Genomic DNA, 19,235 nt, shown 5'->3' with positions numbered 1-19,235 from the left:
GAGCGAGTGGCATGCAGAGGAGGAAATTAGACGAAGGAGAGTCGCGATAGGATAGGGAGGGAAGATGAGAGGAATTTGTTAATTAAATTACGGAATGACAAACATAAAGTGGTGAAACAAGGCAAAGGAAAAGGGACGGTGGGTGATGGCCCAGGGAAAGACGACGGCGATGGAAAGGTTCTTCCCTCCCTTTCCTCTCCTCTCCTTTTCTTCCTCGCTTGATATTGTTTTCGCTGATTTATATTATATATACCCGCACCTTTAGCCGCGCGAGGGTTTCTAGAATACCCAAGTCGCGGAGCTGAAAGAGAAAGAAAATCTTAATATTCACTCGTTATCTCGACCTGCAGCAGCAGCAGCAGCCAACTCTTCTTTACGAGGAAAGAAATGAAGCGCGGTGGGGTGGAAAAATAAAAGAAAAACTAAAAACAAATGAAAAAAATAAATGCAAGCGGAAGAGGATGAAAAAGAAAAGTATAACGAGAATATACCTTGGTGTATTTTTCAGCTCGGGTTTTTCACCTACTACACCGTCGCCATGGGCGAGGTCAACCCCTCGGGTCCCGTTCCGATCGACAGTGTCTTCATATACCGACCGGACAAACGTCTCGAGCTCTGGAGGTTCGCATTCTACATGTTCCTTCACGCTGGGTAAGCATGTGCAAAATCGACTGCCTTGTTATTATAATACCTCAATGTAAATTATTATTACTTTTATTGCCGGAAGCAAATTGATTGGAAAACAATCGTGAAAATTGAAGGAACAATTCGTTTACGAGGAAGTTACCACTCTACGCGTGTATATTTACTTGCCTTACGTGAATCAAAAGTTTTCGAGGTTAAAATTCGAGATGGTAGAAACAATATGGCGGACAAAACTTTCAAAATCGATCGAATCCGGAGAAAAAAACTCCGTCCAGGAGTATTTGGGGTCGCTGATTACGAATCCGAAAGCGGATTTTGAAAATTCAGTACAGCGAATCCAATCAGCGACCCCGAAAATCCCTGTACAGAGTTTTTTGCACGTATACGATGTAACTTGAAATTTTTCTCCACCGTAATGGATCGACCATCTTGAATTTTCAAAATCTGATTTTAGATTCGTAATCAGTGGTCCCGAAAACCATGAAATACTATCTTGTTGCAAACGTTGACTCGGCACAATGACACGTGTGACTCAAAGGGTTTATAAGTTACGACGAAAATCTTTCGTCTCTGCGAAGAAGCAGATGTCAAACGAAAACTAATTTTGACGTGTCCGTTTATTTACTTACTTACGATATTCGAGACGGTTGATTCCGCTTAATTTCCCCGATACCCGTGCCGATGATCGATCGATCGATCGATCGACGGCGTATATGCAGCGAGGAAATTAAACTGCAACAGCCTGGCGGAATCAAATCATTCGATCCATCTTGAGCTTAGCTTAGGTCTAATTTGTTAATATCCGGCGGGTGATACGCTTCGGAGGTTTAAGGTCCTGGGAATCCTGTACCGCTCCTACTCGAGAGCGGGGATCCAAAATTTATAACTCCGCGTCTTTCCTTCCTTCCTTCCTTCCTTCCTTCCTTCCTTCCTTTCTTTCTTTCTTTGTTCGTTCGTTCTGCACGGTGGTCCAAATAGTTTGCCATCTCCGAGAAGCCTGTTCTGCAATGATATATGTAGGCGAGGGGTTCGTTTCTTCCTTCCTTCCTTCCTTCACATCCTACAACCAAACCCACGCAGCAGTCTACAGATGCTGTTACACGGATTCAATTGTAAATCCTCGAGAGAAAGAGAGAGAGAGAGATAAAAGAAAAGGAAGATGCTGAATGTTTCTAAACTAATTCCAAATCGTCACTCCTGACGAGGCTGCTTGTCACTGCCGTGATGCTGTTGGTATCACAAGCAAGGAAAGGAAAGGCAAGGAAAAAAAGAATCCAGAAGAGAAATTAAACAGCTGATAAATCGTAACAGTCGACTTTATTTATTTTTTTTTACATCTTTATTGAGAATTTTCATCACCGTCTACCCTTTTTTTCTGCTGCTCGTATAACCGAATCGTACTCTGCATTCGGTGGATTGAACGAAACGTGCGGTTTTATGGGTCAGTTTCATGGACGCAGGGGCGGGAGGAGAGAAAATTTTATCAGCCGTCATGGCATTTCCATCTCGTACCCAATCTCGTCCCCCTTTTCATTTGCTTTGCCTTGCCTTTCGTCTCGAGTCGGTTCTCTTCTTCTTATACGTGCTACGATGTAAAAGTGAGTATATTGGAGGAGAGAGAAATTTCACGATTTACTTTGATGCAGGAGTCGAAAGAATAAACGTTTTTGCAGATAATTTATACGGGTTTGAGGTATAACGCAAAGACGGGGAAAGAGAGAAGACAGGTTGAAATGTTGTTTCGAGGCGAAAGACAAGTTCTGAAAACTTGACACGATCATCTGCTTCTAATTCCGCTCGTCTTCTCTTTTCTGCGCGCTGCTACAACCTCGATGAGAGAGGGAGGAAAGAAATAAGAAGATGCGAGAAGAGATATCAGGATGACTCTTTCACCGCCGTTGAGAGAAAAGGTGATCCTGAGTTAAGTTTAACGCACTTTTCCGCGCTCCACTTCCTCCCCGCACTTCGCCTCGCCTCATCCTCATCCTTGCCATGGGAATAAGGGAAGATCGAGGAGCTGGTAAAACGAGAGAGAGGGAGAGAGAGTCTCGTCTTCTTACTGAGAACTTGGCGAACTGGTTCGCCGGAGTTGATACTCGACTTGCGAAGAAGAAGTAATTATTATTTGAGTTGGATCGGTCACGAAGTGAAGGACATTTAAGATGCCCTCAAGTGGCTCGTGAAGGAAAAGAGGAAGAAGAAGAAGAAGAAGAAGAAGAAGAAGTGATCATTCCATTATTAAAAAAAACAAAAACAATGCCGGAATCACGTGAGCAATCGCTCGAAAGAAGGAGAAGAAGAGGAGATGAAAGAACCTCGAAGAGCTTTTGGTATCATGAGATTTCGTTGAGTGTATGGGTTGCCCCACGGTCACGTAAACTCGAAATTCACTTACCGAAATGGTTGCACAGCTAGGGCAGTCGGTTGCTTCGCGAGTGTCAGTCACTCCCTTTCCATTTTCCCCCGTAGCTCCACCTTCACCCTTTCAGGTCATTTGAGAAAATTGTGTTACGCGGTTTATGGCATCAATATGTATATGAAAATGGTGCGCCGCTCGATGAGTCGTTTAAGGGTGGCTGAGCAACGTTGTATCGCGGCTAGAGGGATGAAATTGCGGGAAAGAAGAAGAGGAGGAGGAGAGGAGGAGGAGGACGACGACGACGACGACGACGACGAGCACTGTGGTTACTGTATTACACATCACTTCGCGTTACGTGTATATCCCGCATGATATTACGTTATATCTTGTAAACACCTGAGAGATGCTTCGGTGAAACGGTCATGATCCACTCCGCAACGCCTCGCTACAACGAGACGCTCGATCATCTCTTATCGCCTTCTCGAATGCAGAAATTGCTGTAAAATTGGGATGTACAAATGACGATGGACGAAGAAGCCAGTGTGGAAATTGAAGGATTTATCGCATCGTGTCACGACAGCGAAGCTGAAGGGGACGGTGATGAGTCTGACCAGAATAATGGAGACCGATGTCGAAGAAGAAGACGATACCGACCAACAACTCTTCGAAATCACGTCGTCAAGTTCGTCGATTCACACGGTGATTACCGGCGACAAGAAATTATCGATAAGAAATTACGCTGCATGGTATCTTTGCGGGGTAGCCAAAGGTCGGAGAAATCTGGAAAACCTGGAAATTTTACGGAATCCGGGAATCCTGGAACAGTCGGGGAATCGTTTGCCAAATTGGTTATTCTACTCTCTACTTTTACACGGATAAAAATTATAATTATCGTATGGAAAACATGGAATTTTTTTATTTCATTCAATTTGCCATAAACAATTTATACGAATTGGTCAGGGAAAGTTATAAGATTTTTCGCTGGACAACCTGGAGAAGTTGGGGAATATCGCGATCGAGATTCAGTGGCCACCCTGCGCTTTAACGGTATAATTATAGTTGCGTGAAAATAGAAGATACCCCGCGAAGAGAAGAAAAATCAAGCGGAATCAACGAATTAAGGTTCGAAGTAATGAAAAGGAAGCTGGGAAAATCGGAAATAAACAATTAATGCCTGTCCTGCAAAGCGGGCGTAATAAAACGGGCGCTTTCTCGGTTCGTTGCCGAAGTCGAGAGTTCCCGAGGGTTCGAGATGTGGTAGGTGGAGGAGGTCGCGGGTGTTCCCTGGGAAACACGGGCGCCCTTGTAACCCGGCATTATTCGCCGATAGGTTACGGCTATGGTGGTGGTGGTGGTAGTGGTAGATGTTACCTTATAGTCCTGCAGGGTTTCGGGTTCGGCGCCCCGTTGACGAGGGTCGTGGTTACGGTGGCGTCGGGCTAACGTTTCGGTACCGCTCTGCCACTTCACTTTCCATGCATAAGCTTAATTGGATTATCCTGATAATTATTAATCAACTGTGGACCTTAGGTTACGCGCCCTTCTCTCTCGCGGGATTATTCCACCACCTCCCTCCCTCCCCCTTCTCTCTCTCCCTCTCGGATCCGAGCTTTTCTCATCGTCTTCCGCTCGATTCTCGCCCTGCAAAACTCTTTCGCAAACGTAACAAAGTATAAATAATAAAACCTCATCGAATCAAAATAAAAATATGATTCTGTAACAAGGATACAAAAGTATTTCAAAATTAGTAATCACCTTCCTTGTTAAAAAATTTTGTTGACCGGTGAGTACCGCAACACTGTATACATGTAAAACCTAATTTTTCTTGATAAAAAGTGTATTTTTTGAAAAAATAAACAAAATTACATAGCGATAAAAGTGTTGGTGTATAAAATAGTCTTACATAAATTCTATCATACCAAACCTCGTTCCTGACATAATCGGTTAGAAGTTTTCACTTTACACAGAAAAAGTGAACCGGTACGTGTTATCGTTAATCATCGCTTGGCTGTAATGTTTGAGGAAAGGATTTAATTTACTACCAAGCTCTTCTCTCCCCTCACCCTCCACGCTTTGATACAACCTTTTATCATTTATCCTCCAACTATCTCGTAATATAGCTGACAGTTATACCCCTAACGCTGCCACTGCGCCGCTGCTGTTGCTGTTTCACGCACCAATTCCTCATACATCGTGCCTCTGCACCATTTCAAGGTATATTATACGTTGTGTAACATACCTCGCTCGCTTGTTCCCTCTTCTTGCAGCTCCGTTCTCCTCTTATCTTTCTTCGACCTGCCCGAGCACAAAAGTCAAAGGGTGAAACTTTAATGAGATGTTTCTAATTAAAGAGAAGACTTCCTACTGATCTTCGTCCTTCTCCTCCGCTTCCTTAGTCTTTGCGCTTTTCTCCCTTACGACGCTGCTCTTTCTCTCCATCTCTCTCTCTCTCTCTCGTTCTCTCTCTACTCTTGGAGTCGTCGTTACATTCATTATTATTATTGTTATTGTTATTGTTGTCATTGTTATTGTTATCACTTACATTTTATACTTATTATATATTCTTTCGCTCTTACAATTTTCTTCGAATTACTTTTTTTTTCAATCACTTTACTGTTCTATTCGCTAATTAATTATCCTCTTCTTCCTCTTCCGATCCTTGACAATTGTTGTTGTTATTATTATTATTTAGACAGTTGTTGGAATTTTTTACCCTTCACGTACGAGAATTCAATTTCTCTATAATCGTGACAGAGATGTTGAATTAGAGTTGTAAAAAAAAAACGTAGAGGTGAATAAAAGAACGAATATCACGTTTGAACGCGAAAGATGCTAAATTCTAAATCCACTTTCCAGCCTACCGACGTATTCGACGTAAGGCGCGAGTAGGTGCAACGTCGAAGACTAAGACTTGGCTTCGTTTTCTTTCAGCTGGCTTCACCTGCTCTTCAACCTCGGGGTACAGGTGGTCGTCGGTCTTCCTCTGGAGATGGTTCACGGCAGTTTCAGGATAGCCGCCGTCTACATGGCGGGCGTACTCGCCGGTGAGCATATCTATTTGTTCATTTATTTTAAACTATTTTTGTCACGTTTCGTTCGTCACATTAGAAATCTGCAAGGGTGATTAAGTTTCAATACAAGGGGAAAAAGAAAAAAGCAAACAAGGCGAAAGGAAACGTCAAGCTTGACGGAAGAGATTTTAATCGGGCGGTGTGACTTGTATGCAGTTTCCACGGTCGGATTAAATTGCTTGTATCAGCTAAACGATGGGTAAAACAAGCGAGATTAACTTGTTAATTTATAACAGGTAGGTAGTAACAACCGCACTTCAATCCCTGGCGAACGGTTTTCTGCATTCTTTTCTTATTTTAATTGAATTCCTTTCTTTTTCCATTCGTCTCAATTACTCGCAATGCTCGTGTATCTCTCTTACTTTTTCTCTCTCTTCCCAACGCCACGATGAATATTTACCGTTCCTTCGTAAATTAACCATACCAAAAGTGTAACAAATCGTTGTCGTAACGCTCTTTACCTTACTACTGGTTTTTTCTTTTTCTTTATCAATTGATGTTTGTACGTTTTTTTTTTTTCTTCCATTTTTTTGGTATAGTTATTTACTATTATTATTATTATTAATGTTGTTGTTGCTGCTATTTTGTCGAAGGTACTCCGTACACAGCTTGACAATCTATACATGTGATACGATTTATTTTACACTTTTAATGCATTCTCGTGTTTCTAATTTCTCATCAATCTTCGATTCGCGTCTGTAATTTTTCACTGTAGATTATACAACTGATTAAAATATCTGTTTTTCTTTTTTTTTTTTTGGTTTCTCTTCACTTCATCCCTCGTACAGGTTTTCAATTCCTTTTCAAGTACAATTTTATACCTGTATAACCGTTCACGTCACTGAAAGCTGAGAGGGATGAAAAAAAAATATCACTTAGGAAAAAGAAAAAAAAGTGGGCAAGGGTGCCACAATAATTCCACACGATCGGATATATCTTGTGAATTTTTTTTTTTTTTTTTTTATTTCTCCTTTTTTTCTTTATTTCGCTCTTTTTTCGTTCCGAGGCTTCACAGAGAGAGAAAGTGAGAGGTAGAAAGAAAGAAAGAAAGAAAGTGAGAAGTGATTTTCACGATACTCAGCTCTCTATCGAAAGAATAAAACGAACAAAGAAAGTGCGGCGAGAAGAAGGGGGGAAAAAACCCTTTTTGGCGACTACGCAACCTGCAGCGGCAAGCGAAGGAAGCAATTCGTTCGTGCTCGCAAAGCTGAGGAATTTCTTTATTTTTCCCATTCTTTCGTTTCTTTTTTTCCTCTTTTCTCTATCACTCGTTCTTTTATCGCGCCTCTTTAATTCTGCTCAACTTCTTTTCTCCTCTCTCTCTCTTCGCATTTCGGCTGCGACGCAAAATTCTTTCGGTTGTAAATTATGTTGTTATTATCATTATTACTATGTAATATCCAATTAACGAGCGAATTATCGCGATTCGGTTCTGTGAGAAAAAGTTGCAAAAATACGTAAGAGTTTTGGTCGTTTTCTTTGGCACAACCTGTATTCCGAGAACCCGAATATTGTACGAGGCGTTACCGGCATCGTGGATCCCGAAATTTGAAAATAACAAATATTCAAGTTTTGACGTTTTATAGAGGAAAAGGGAGGGTTGGAGGGCAGAGTGAACAATGGATATCCGGGTATAAATTGCACGCAAGTTATTATAAAGGTCCGGGCTGCTCTCCGTGCTTCTGTTGCCGTTGCCGTTGCTGCGTTATGGCGCATGCATGCCTCCTATACGGAAATATATCCTACCGTATTAGGTATACATATACCTGTAATTTGCATTTACATAATGCGTATATTTATCAGATTACTTGTCCTGCTGCTGCTGCCGCTGTTGCGTTGCCGTTGGTGTAAAAAGTCGGAGGGGGAGAAAGAAAGAGAGAGAGAGAGAGAGAGAGGAAAAAAATTGATTAAATTTGCGTCGATCGGTGGTGCGTAAAAAATTGCAAGAATATGGGGAAAAAAAAACAAAAAAAAAATGAAACACACACTCAACAGACGTTACACAATTTACTCGTTAACGCATATGAGCATTACAATAATACACGCACTGCTGCTCATATTCACACATACCGTGAAAATCGAACGCGGTATAAACCATCCACCGTGCCGATGTTGTTTTTTTTTTTTTCTTTTTTTCGTTCATTTTCCTTCTTTTTATAAAAACGTTAAAATTTCGGTCACCGTCAGCGTCGGGCTGGGCAATGTTATTACATATTATTCACTTTGGGCTTTGAAAACGTATTCGGGATGTTATTCGGGAAGAAAGACGACAGTCTCTCTCTTTTCTATCCGGTTTCGACGTTCCCCAATCCAGATACCCTGCATATAAACGTGATGCATAATTCTCAATCCCCTTCATTCGTTCTACGTAGCTCTTCGTAATTCAACGTATATCGTACCTTGTATTATACCCGTTTCGAATAAATTGTAAAAGCAAATTGAATACGAAACGCACGATTAACAGGAATTGGATGATTTTCTTGCTTTTCCTTTACAACACTTTTTTTGTATTTTTATTTTTACTTTATCCGTTCCAATAATACCGTTTGTGGGAATTCTCGACGATATTAATGGGTCCGTATCGATTTAACGGGTTTCGGAGTGTAATTTCCCACACCGTAGAATTGCTATGATCCGCCTCCTCCTCCCCCCCTTTTTTCCGTGTTTTTCTCATTTTGATCGTTTAAATTCTGCGACCAAGTGAAACGGCAGCATCATCATCGCGAGTCACCAGGGGATTAAATCGCGATTCGAGAAGCAATTTTAACGTCACCGAATCGAATACCGCCGAGCCGTACGCGGTATACTCTTTTCCTCTCCCTCTATTTCCGCAGGCTTTGTGCTTCTTTAAAATTATTTCATTATCCGAACGAGAATCGGAGATTTTTATTAAATTCCACTTGTCGCCGAGGCGACGATTGGTTTCTACGTGAAAAATGATGAGTTTATATTTTCAGGTTCTCTCGGCACGTCTGTATTCGACACGGACGTTTATCTCGTCGGGGCTAGTGGCGGTGTCTACGCTCTTCTCGCCGCTCATCTTGCAAACGTTTTGCTCAACTACAATAATATGGAGTTTGGAATCGTCAGGCTGATCGGGATTTTCATTATCGGTAAGTTTGTTGCAGGCCGAGACAACCTTGATCGTATCGATTCGCACCCAACGTCTTACCAAGATGAAATCTTCTCGCGACACTTGGCATATTTTCGGGATCGCTCAGTCTGCACGGATAATCGTAAGCATTAATCGGATCGGCGTTAACCCCTCCGCAGTTGTCCGCTTGGTAATATTAATAACGCACGGGATTCCAGACTTCCAATAGTTCCTGGCCTCCTTTCTCCCCATTGTCCCCATCCTCTTCCGTGTCATTGTGGACCCAATAACACCGTTTTCTCACAAGTTATTATACTCGCGAAGCTAGTCAAGCCCGTTACTCGATATCGGCACGGTAGGTACACCGTATATATGTATACCCAATGCCGGTAGATGATAGAATAATGAGATGAAAATCCATGGACAGAGTAGGTACAGTCTTCCCGGAGACGATTAACCTTTTTCTCGCGATGTTGCAGATTGGTACAAAGTCCTTTTAATTCGCGTAACTAGCAGACTTGACAATCGTAGCGTTTGCTGAATCGATTAAGCCTTACAGGGGAGGTGTACCTTAGTCGTGCTGTTACTCGAATTCGGTTGAATGTCGCGAAATTGCTTCGATTTATGTAGTTGAAGTCGTTCAGTCCTAGTTGCCCGAAACCGTTTGAACTCGTGATCACGCTGTCATTGACGTGAAGTCATTTCGCTGTTTGAAATCAGTCGACTTAAGACCCGGTTGAATTCATTCTCTGAGTCACTACTGTTCGGTGTCTTTTGAAGCGTTTTCAATCGAAGAAAGTCACCTGAAGCCATTTGCAGGCTGTAAACTGCCGAGTTTTTGACCAAAACTTGAATGTTTAAAGAGAATAGAGGAATAATTAAAAATCGTCCTTTAGATTTTGAGAAACCGACAGAACCAACGAGGAGAACACCCGCATTCGTTCGTTCATTCGTTCGCTCGTTCATTCGTTCATTCACCGTATATGAACTCGACTCTTTCGTCAACGGATAATATCTCAGGTTCGCATCTGGTTCGCCGTTGATGGTAGGTACGGAAGGTGATGCAGCCTTACCACGAAGCGGTATAAATCGCAAAATGTGTCACCACGCTGCGATGATGTCCGGCTTTTAATGGAAAAAGATACGATCTCTGCAGGGGCGGAACGTTCAGCTAGCTGGGTGTAAATTATTATACACGTGGTTACATACGCGATGGCTTGCATGGGCCATGATAACGATGACGATGACGATGACGATGATGATGATGATGATGCGATATTTTTGTGTATCCTGAGGAGGATGGAGAACGAAGGCAACGAAGACGCACAGACCTCCCTATTCAGGCTTCCGCGGGTCTAAAATGAGTCTCTTTTTCCTCCGCATGGAGAAGGAGGTCGGTCGACCCCTGCACCGCGCTAGTGCTACACTGCACTTCGAAGGTTTCCACGTTTACACCCCGACTAGCCACTGTATCGCGAATATCCGGCTTACCTGCAACCACGCTGTAAGGAAGGAGATAAGGCAAAACAACGCGCGTACGCGGTAGTCGAAGAAATCGGAAAACGTATATCCAAGGTGACGTCGCCGCGTCGTATAGGCGCCAAATTCCATCTAAATAACGTAAATAAAAAAAACGTAATATCCTCTTGATATATTTTTCCTTTAACGTTTGTAACTGTCATTTTCAGTGAACAGAATATACGGAAATAAATAAGTGACCTCGGGTTGAGTCGGTTGTCAGATGCACGGGCACCATGTTACATTTCTGTGAGGTCATCTTGGATATCCGCAGACTGAGCGGATCGGGGAAACCGTGAAACGATTTGATCGGCAACCAATTCGGCCATCCGGACAGACGTCCGTTCGTCGGGCTGTTCAGCCGAACTAATAGCCGACCGTCGGCCGATACTATAATCGAGCTGGATGATCGATTTCAGGAGTTTAGGATTATAATACGCGGTATATAACGGATTATAAAGACTCGCCTCCCTCATTTGGTAACCCTCTTCGTTTTACTCCTTGGCCTCCACTCGCCGCATCCTCGACGCCGGGCAGCTTATACCGGCCAATAAAATCCCCCTCGCTTACTCGGTCGGTCGATCCTCCATCGGACGGACCCGAAAGCGATTAGAGACGCGTTATACGATCCATCGTACAAGCCCGAGGGCTTTGTATACGGCTGGCTACGTTACGTTAGGTTAGGTTAGGGTGGAAAGCAATATGACTGTATACATATTTATTGGCGAATTTCATCGTCATATAAGGAATCAGTTTCCCTTCACCATTTTCACTTTACTTCGTAGATATACAGGTACCTATCCGTGATGCGCTCCGTATCCTGAACATCCTTCCCTAGAACTCTTTGAATAGGTCTCTCTCTCTCTCTCTCTCACTCTCTCTTTCTCTCTCTCTCTCTCTCGACAGACGATGAGAATCCAATTACGGTAGTGGTTCCTAGCCGCAAAACCGGGGCCAGAACTGCAGCCTCGTCCTCCGAGTATCCTCTTCCTCCCCCTCTTCTCATCTCTGCAAGGCTCTTCAACCGCACAGCGCACATCGTATGTATATTGCAGTGTTGCTACACAACGAATTCCCTGCAGTCCAGAAGGAGTAGCAATAATAGTAATAGTGGCGGTGATGGTGGTGGTGGTAAGAGGAAGTTGCAATAAGGTTTTGAGGTACTTGAGAATATTGGTACACTCGGCTTAACAACGCGACACGAGGATGTTTACCTTCGGGTTGAGGAAAAAGGTCGAGGAAGAGGAGGAAGAGTCAAGCGGTGAGGTAGCCACTGCACCAGCTGCATTGGTTCATTGATTGGGTTCTTCTCCTTTTTCGTCGACGACCAATTTTCTACGTCTGTTTGTTGCACAAAGTTCGATCAGGCGATGACGAGAATCGATGATTGCTCTTCTTTCATATACAGAATCCTTTATGCTCTCGTTTAATTTTCCAGCGTACCTTTGACCCTCATTTTTATCCAACTCATTTGACTTGTCGATAACGAAGGAGAATTGTATAATTATAATGCCCGTTAGCCAAGGCTGTTTCCTCTCAGATTCGCAGCAGTAAGATGTATGTGATTCGTTCACTCCTCGACGATGACGAAAATGAATGTAGGTATCGATCCGAGGAAGGCGGCTACAGACTTGGTCAGACGAGCTAGCTGACGGAACAGGGTTTCGAAACTAGTATAACGAAATCGAGTCACGGCCAATTCGAATTGTCGACTTAGCTCCTTGGGGGTTCTACCCTTCCTTTCTTACTTCCTTCATTCTCGCGAGGTTGGGTTTGTCGCCGGCTCTTCGATAATACTGCTGCAACAGCAGCAGCGGCATCAACGTGTACCAGCTTCCTTCTCCAGGGTGTAGTAGAACCGAGAAAACGTGGCAGCGAAGTAGCCTTCGCGGAAAATGAGATGAGAGTGACAGAGCCGGAGAGTGAGAGTGACGGGGTAACGCGATGCGGGGGATGGGAAAAGAGGGAAAAGGGTAAGAGGGAGTGGAAAATATACGGGAATGGAATGAAGAATCGTGGTAAGAAATAAAAAAAAGAAAGAAAGTAAGAAAGGATGAAAGACTTTTTCGCAGCTCACGAATTGTAGCACCGGTAGCGGCAGCGCAACTGCGAAAGTATCCAATTACGGAAAAAGCACCACCACCACTACCACCATCACCAACTACCATCAACTTTGAACAACTCGCGTACGCTACAATAAACGCTTACGAATACGGACTTGAAAAAACACATACCTGTAACGTATATAATATATACTATGTATGCAATTTGCATTTCTAACGAAATTATTTCTTTCGCTTGTAGGCTTATTGAGTATTTTGTAAACTGTATGTTTATTTTCAAAAGACAATTAGCTTTTAATCGGCGCTAATCGACACTTTCGTAACATAATACAGCGAAAAATTTAGGAATCAGATTATATGTGTAGCCGAGGAAGTCTTTTTGACTCGTATTTTACGAAGATTTACCAGATCATTTTCGAGGGTCTTACTGCAGCGGTTTTATCAGAGAGTAAGCTATGATTATTGATTTTTAAAATTTGTCTGGAGAGTTAATTTCTTTGGATCGGTTTGGTTCCGGCCTGATCACTACGACAATATATACTCGTTACCCGTTACCTCGATCCTTTGATAAATAAAACTGTTCAAAGTAAAGATTTTCATTCAATTCCAACTTTTTATTTTCAATTTCGTTTCTTTCCTCGTCGCCGACAAGAACAGTCTTTGCTCGTAATTTGGTCGACAATCGAAATACTCTACAGCAACGAGGACAGTGCAACTGGAAGAGAAAGAGAAAGAGTGAGTGAGTGAGTGAGTGAGTTCAGACTACAGCCCGTTGACTTTGTATTGATTTAACCGTATATACAGCTATGCCTAGTAGGTATACGTGTACACCTTACTATACGCAGGCCGGACTTATCCCCTGTGGAAAGCCGTACAAGTATACATTATATTATACGATAGCACCCTTATGTACACTAGGCGGTGGTGGTGGTGGTGGTACCTACAGTGTAAGTAAACCATGTAAAGTGAGTGGACGATGTATAATGTATACGCGAGTTGAGCTGCCACGCGACGTTATAAACCCGCGCCCCTTGCTCACCTCTGGCTCACCTGCACTCTTCGCCCCTTGGAATTCCATCGAATTTCACAATATTTCTTGGTGGAAAGAAAGAAGGAAATAATGAAAGGACAACTAACAAAGTCTTGCAGAGTGCGTATCGAGTTGTAGTGATTCTCAATGTTATACCGATAGATTCTTACTCGTTTAAACCGGGAAGAATAAACAGCGATATATATATATTTTTTTTTATTTTTTTTTTTGCCGACCTGTGCGATTGATCTTCATTATTGCTTACGTCATTCCCATCAAATTAGTAATTTGTCTTGTTTCTTTTATCATTACAGCGAGCGCCGACGTCGGCTTTGCGATATACGACAGGTACGCCGCCGAGCAAATGGGTCCGCCTGTGTCGTACGTTGCTCACCTTACGGGGGCGTTGGCGGGGCTGACGATCGGACTGTTGGTGCTGAAGAATTTCGAGCAACGACTTCACGAGCAGTTGCTGTGGTGGGTCGCCCTCGGTGTTTACGCCGCCTGCACGATATTCGCGGTCATGTACAACTTGATGCACCCCGACTACCCCTGACGCGAGGTTAGCTTCGCTTACGGGCCACGTTTGCACCATCATCATCATCATCACCATGGTGCCGCTGCTGCCGCTGCTGTGACGAACACGTAACGCGAAGCTGTCCATTACTGTTGTTTATACTATTGGACAATATTCATCACGTAATAATCGGTCTTGTTATACCTGTAATTGCACAAGAACGCAAATTTTCTCTCTCTCTCTCTCTCTCTCTCTCTCTCTCTCTCTCTCTCTCTCTCTCTCTCTCTCTCTCTCTCTCTCTCTCTCTCTCTCTCTCTCTCTCTCTCTCTCTCTCTCTCTCTCTCTCTCTCTCTCTCTCTCTCTCTCTCTCTCTCTCTCTCTCTCTCTCTCTCTCTCTCTCTCTCTCTCTCTCTCTCTCTCTCTCTCTCTCTCTCTCTCTATCTATCTCTCTCTATGCCTATATATCTATCTATCTCTCTGTTTCTCCGTCCTGGTTCGCATCTTTGTGCAACGGAGATACGCCAAAAACGAACGAAAATATTACGCCAAACGAGCGAGACGAAGAATATTATGATGTATACATATTAATTATGTCAGGAAAGAATAAAAGCAAAATATAGAAGATACTGCGTAAAATGAACTGTGTAAGGAGGAAAAATTAGAAACAATATTTGAAAACAAAAAAAATCAACAAAATGAACCAACGATCGAGAGACTACTTTATACGTATGTACGTGTATAATGTGTATATTGATAATACATCTCGGAACAAGAAAATCAAACCAAAGAAAAAGAGTGTGTAAAATGCGTGAGTTGTTTAAAACAACCATCAATACACATGTATATATATATATATATATATATACGTATATATACATATATTTATCGAAGAATTCTTATCTGTATAAATATATATAAATCTTCGATAAATTAATTAAGTCAACTTCTCTCTCTGTTCACGGTTGTGAGGAAAAAGCTTTCACGTTCGCTAAGGTATTTGTGTGACCATTCAAAATTTCTTGAGTAATTTTTTCCAAGTCCTTTTTTCTACTATTTGCCGTAAAAAAAAGTTGTAGTAACAATGTTAAGAATAATAATAATAATAATACCATTGACGATGATACTAATACTAATAATAGTAACAGTAATAATAATAATAATACTCCAACGACCGTTTTAGCAATTATCGTTGGTATTAGTTGACTATTATTATTATTATTATTACAAATTCAGGGAGAAACAGAGATATTTGTATTTATGTACGATGCGTACGAGTATATATGTATGTATAATACTAAAAGACTGAATTCTATGGCTAGTATATTGCGAAAACAAAATAACAAAATTGTGTACACGTACAATATATCGTATAAATACCTCTTTCGTTCGAAATATGATAGCGGTAAATCAGTTTTCAATATCTTTATTATATACTTATTATCATTACTATTATTATCATTATATGATTATTATCGTTCATATTAATTTATTGTCAATTCTATAAAGTGAACTGTCATTTATTTATTTCATCATCTATTTAATCGTCTATGTAATATATGTTTATGGCTATTCTGTATACATAACGAACGCTTAATGATACCATGATGATAATAATAATGATAACAACGACACGCGTTGCTGTCGTGTAATTAATAGTTACAGTATCGAAAGCTACACGTATATACAGGCGACACGTATTAACAATAAATGTACACATTTGATACCGATGTATGTATGAATACGTATGTATAGATAGGTTAATAGACCGACAGATATGTACGCATAATCAAGTGTAAATATCATGTATTATAGCCTAGGAGTATAAGGAACTAAATAGAAAGAATGTAAGAAAGAAGGTGGACGAAATTTATATAAGTAGTTTAGTTTGTAAATTGCGATTACCAAATTGCCGCCTAACCCCCTAACAAGTCGAGCATATAGGTAACGCTAATTAACTATTTATGAATATAAAATATGTATCACTATAGTCTATATTATCGCGTGATGGTAAGTAAAAGCAGCGCAATTGTTTATTAAATCAACGACAACAATAACAACAATAATAATAATAGTAGCAATAGTAACCGTCACTCAGTCTCTGATTAACAAACTTCTCAGGATGTCGATTCACTATAATATTATTGTCGTTACCATTATTAATGATATTATCACTTTTATTACTACTATTCCTATTATCATTCTACGCCTTACGGTAATCATACTGATTCGCGGTTAGACAAATTTTTCCTCTTCCAGACTGATCGTATGCGTAAACATTACCCCCGTGATATTTTATTTTTATTTTATTTCGGTTTCACTTCGCTATTAGTCTTATGTTTCCTGTCCGTTTTGTTCTTTCGTCTCACTTGAAAATTATCATTATAATTGTTATTATTACAATCGATCAAATAATTTATGTACATAAAAAAATAAGCAGCGGTCAGAGTATACTTATAATTTCCTGTAATATTTTACTTTGTTATCAGGATTTGTTCGTCATGTAGAATCGAGATGCAGTTGCAGGTGATAATTTAAAGTGACAAATATGATAACCGATAATGTCAGAGAGAGTGAGAGATAGAAAAAACATGAAAGGAAACGAAAATGGAAAATTGAAACTCAACGAATCTAGAGATTGGCGTGTGATGAACGAACGGTACTAGTCAGTTAAATACCTGTTCTATACGAATGTATTATAATATAATGGAAAAAGTGCGCAGCGTTTACACAATTGTCAAAACACTATATGCATATCTATGTATATAAATATATACCCATCGATGATGCACGCATACTATTATAATAATTGAATACGTAACACTAGCGTTTATTGATCATTCTTACACTACCACTCTTGCTACTGATAGTAATTTACGCGTCTCTGTGTATATTCATATACATAATATAGTATAGTTGTATTAAAAACAAAAGTAAACAACTGCAGTCGAAATATGGGGCTATAACAAGGCCCGTTATGTTGATTTTTTTATTTTTTGTTATATTGTATAGGGAAAAGAGATAAGTCTTGTATTATAATAAATTATAATCGTACGTCACCGGTTGTCGTTATAGTTGTTATTATTATTATTATTATTATCATATTATTTATTTATTCAATCGAGATACAACGATTATCTCATTTTTCTTTCTCATCTTCTCTCTCTCTCTCTCTCTCCGTCTCCCTCTCCCTCACAGATTGAACGCCAAGTCTCTATAAATATATACCTATGTACATACGTTGCTGGACGTGTGTGTACGTGTATGCACATTGTATGGCTATAGTTGAGATCTCGTATTATGTCATAAAATGTATTTTATTTTCGTATGATACTTACATTACTTTTGTACAGGCCTCACGTTACTAATAATTTTAACACTACCTTAATACCATTATTATTATTATTAATTATAATATTATCATTATGCCCTACAATAATATTACGTCGGATATTTTAATTTCTTGATTATAATTTATCAAGATTGTGGTTACACAAGAAGAGTAAATGAAAGGAAAATATATTACTCCGTGCATTTTTCTATTTTTCATATCTTCTTGTAATAAACGTTGATTCTAACTCATCGAATGATGGAGGTAATACATGAAACGTACATACATACGTGCGCAGATTTGAAAGTAAATCTGGAGGTATGATATCTCTCTGTCAGTCCACAAGCCAAAGAAGTGGAGCTAGTAAAACAAATTATTAACTACATTTACGTATAAGTATTGTAATTGTGACTATTATCATTACCATTATTATTAATTATTGATTAAATCAATTTCGGACAACTGTAGGTTGTGGGCGGGATTATGTGTCAGTCAGCAATCAGAGAGGTTCCAGTACCCATATTACTATACAATTACATTGTACCGTACATCAGTTGCGTTTATTTGATTGCAAATGCAGCGTCATTATTATTATTATTATTATTATTATTATTATTACGGATATCAATGTTATTCTGATTGTTGTTGTCATGATATCGGTCTCGATACCTGTTTATTCATTCAACATTTATAAATAGCATTCCACTGCCAGTTATTAGTATGCTATACCGTACACATTTGATATCCGTGGACCTAAAAATTGTAAAATACAATAATAATAATTATAAAAATGACATATGTATGTGTAACTGTATAATGTATAAAGAAATACGTATTATAGTTGAATATAGTATAGGATATAATATATATATTATATATAATATAAGCCACAGACATTATGACCTGGAGTTTGTGAAATGAGCTTTGGAGTATCAATAAAAATACTTGAATTGAATATGTCGAATTAATCGCAGAAATGCATTGAAATCTGTTTTACACCTTCGTGCTTAACGAGGTGTATACTCGATCTATAATGGAATCCCTATACTTCCAATCAGAATTAAGCGAATCGGAGGAATTTCAGCGTGGAACTGCTCCCGATATCCAGAGGACACGTAAGCTGAGGAGGTCACTTGATGACTTTCACTTGTAATTGGTTCGTTCGGAGAATTTTCAGCGTAAAATTGCTCCTGGTATCAGGAGCGCATCTGAGCCGAGGAGCTCGATCGAAGGCGCGCCTTATGCCTGAAAGCCCGTATCACATACGTACAAGTTTGGTTGCCTATGATTAGGCACTCCCACTTGGTTCAATTATATCGAAGAAATAGCAGCGAAAAATTACTCCTGGTATCAGGAGAACATCTGAGCCGAGGAGCTTGATCAAAGGCACGCCTTATTCCTGAAAGCCCGTGTCGCATATGTATAAGCGTGGTTGCCTATGATTAGGCGCTACCACTTGGCTAAGCAACTCGGAGAAATTGCAGCGAAAAATTACTCCTGGTATTAGGAGAACATCTGAGCCGAGGAGCTTGATCAAAGGCACGCCTTATTCCTGAAAGCCCGTGTCGCATACGTATAAGCGTGGTTGCCTATGATTAGGCGCTACCACT

General features: G+C 40.5%; 1 protein-coding gene and 1 long non-coding RNA gene across 2 annotated transcripts in view; one reads left to right on the top strand and one right to left on the bottom strand.

The window, feature by feature from the left end:
* LOC107219464 (protein rhomboid) overlaps positions 1 to 14,621 on the top strand; it is a 148,851-nt gene extending 134,230 nt beyond the window's left edge. The window contains exons 7-10 of the mRNA XM_046744744.1: positions 509 to 651; positions 5,936 to 6,048; positions 9,033 to 9,188; positions 14,095 to 14,621. Of these exons, the coding sequence (XP_046600700.1) occupies positions 509 to 651; positions 5,936 to 6,048; positions 9,033 to 9,188; positions 14,095 to 14,336 (654 nt within the window). The 3' untranslated portion in view covers positions 14,337 to 14,621. The remainder of the gene's footprint in view (positions 1 to 508; positions 652 to 5,935; positions 6,049 to 9,032; positions 9,189 to 14,094) is intronic.
* Positions 5,652 to 17,541, bottom strand: LOC124295289. Its single transcript, XR_006905196.1, has 3 exons — positions 17,427 to 17,541; positions 12,262 to 12,263; positions 5,652 to 5,662 (listed from the first exon to the last, which is right to left on the bottom strand). It is a non-coding gene; the product is annotated as an uncharacterized LOC124295289 (long non-coding RNA).
* Between the last annotated feature and the right edge of the window lie 1,694 nt (positions 17,542 to 19,235).

This window comes from Neodiprion lecontei, chromosome 7 (genome assembly GCF_021901455.1).
Source record: "Neodiprion lecontei isolate iyNeoLeco1 chromosome 7, iyNeoLeco1.1, whole genome shotgun sequence".
NCBI classification, from domain to species: Eukaryota; Metazoa; Arthropoda; class Insecta; order Hymenoptera; family Diprionidae; genus Neodiprion; species Neodiprion lecontei.
The sequence above is the reverse complement of the archived record's forward strand: the minus strand, read 5'-3'. Positions and strand labels throughout refer to the sequence as shown.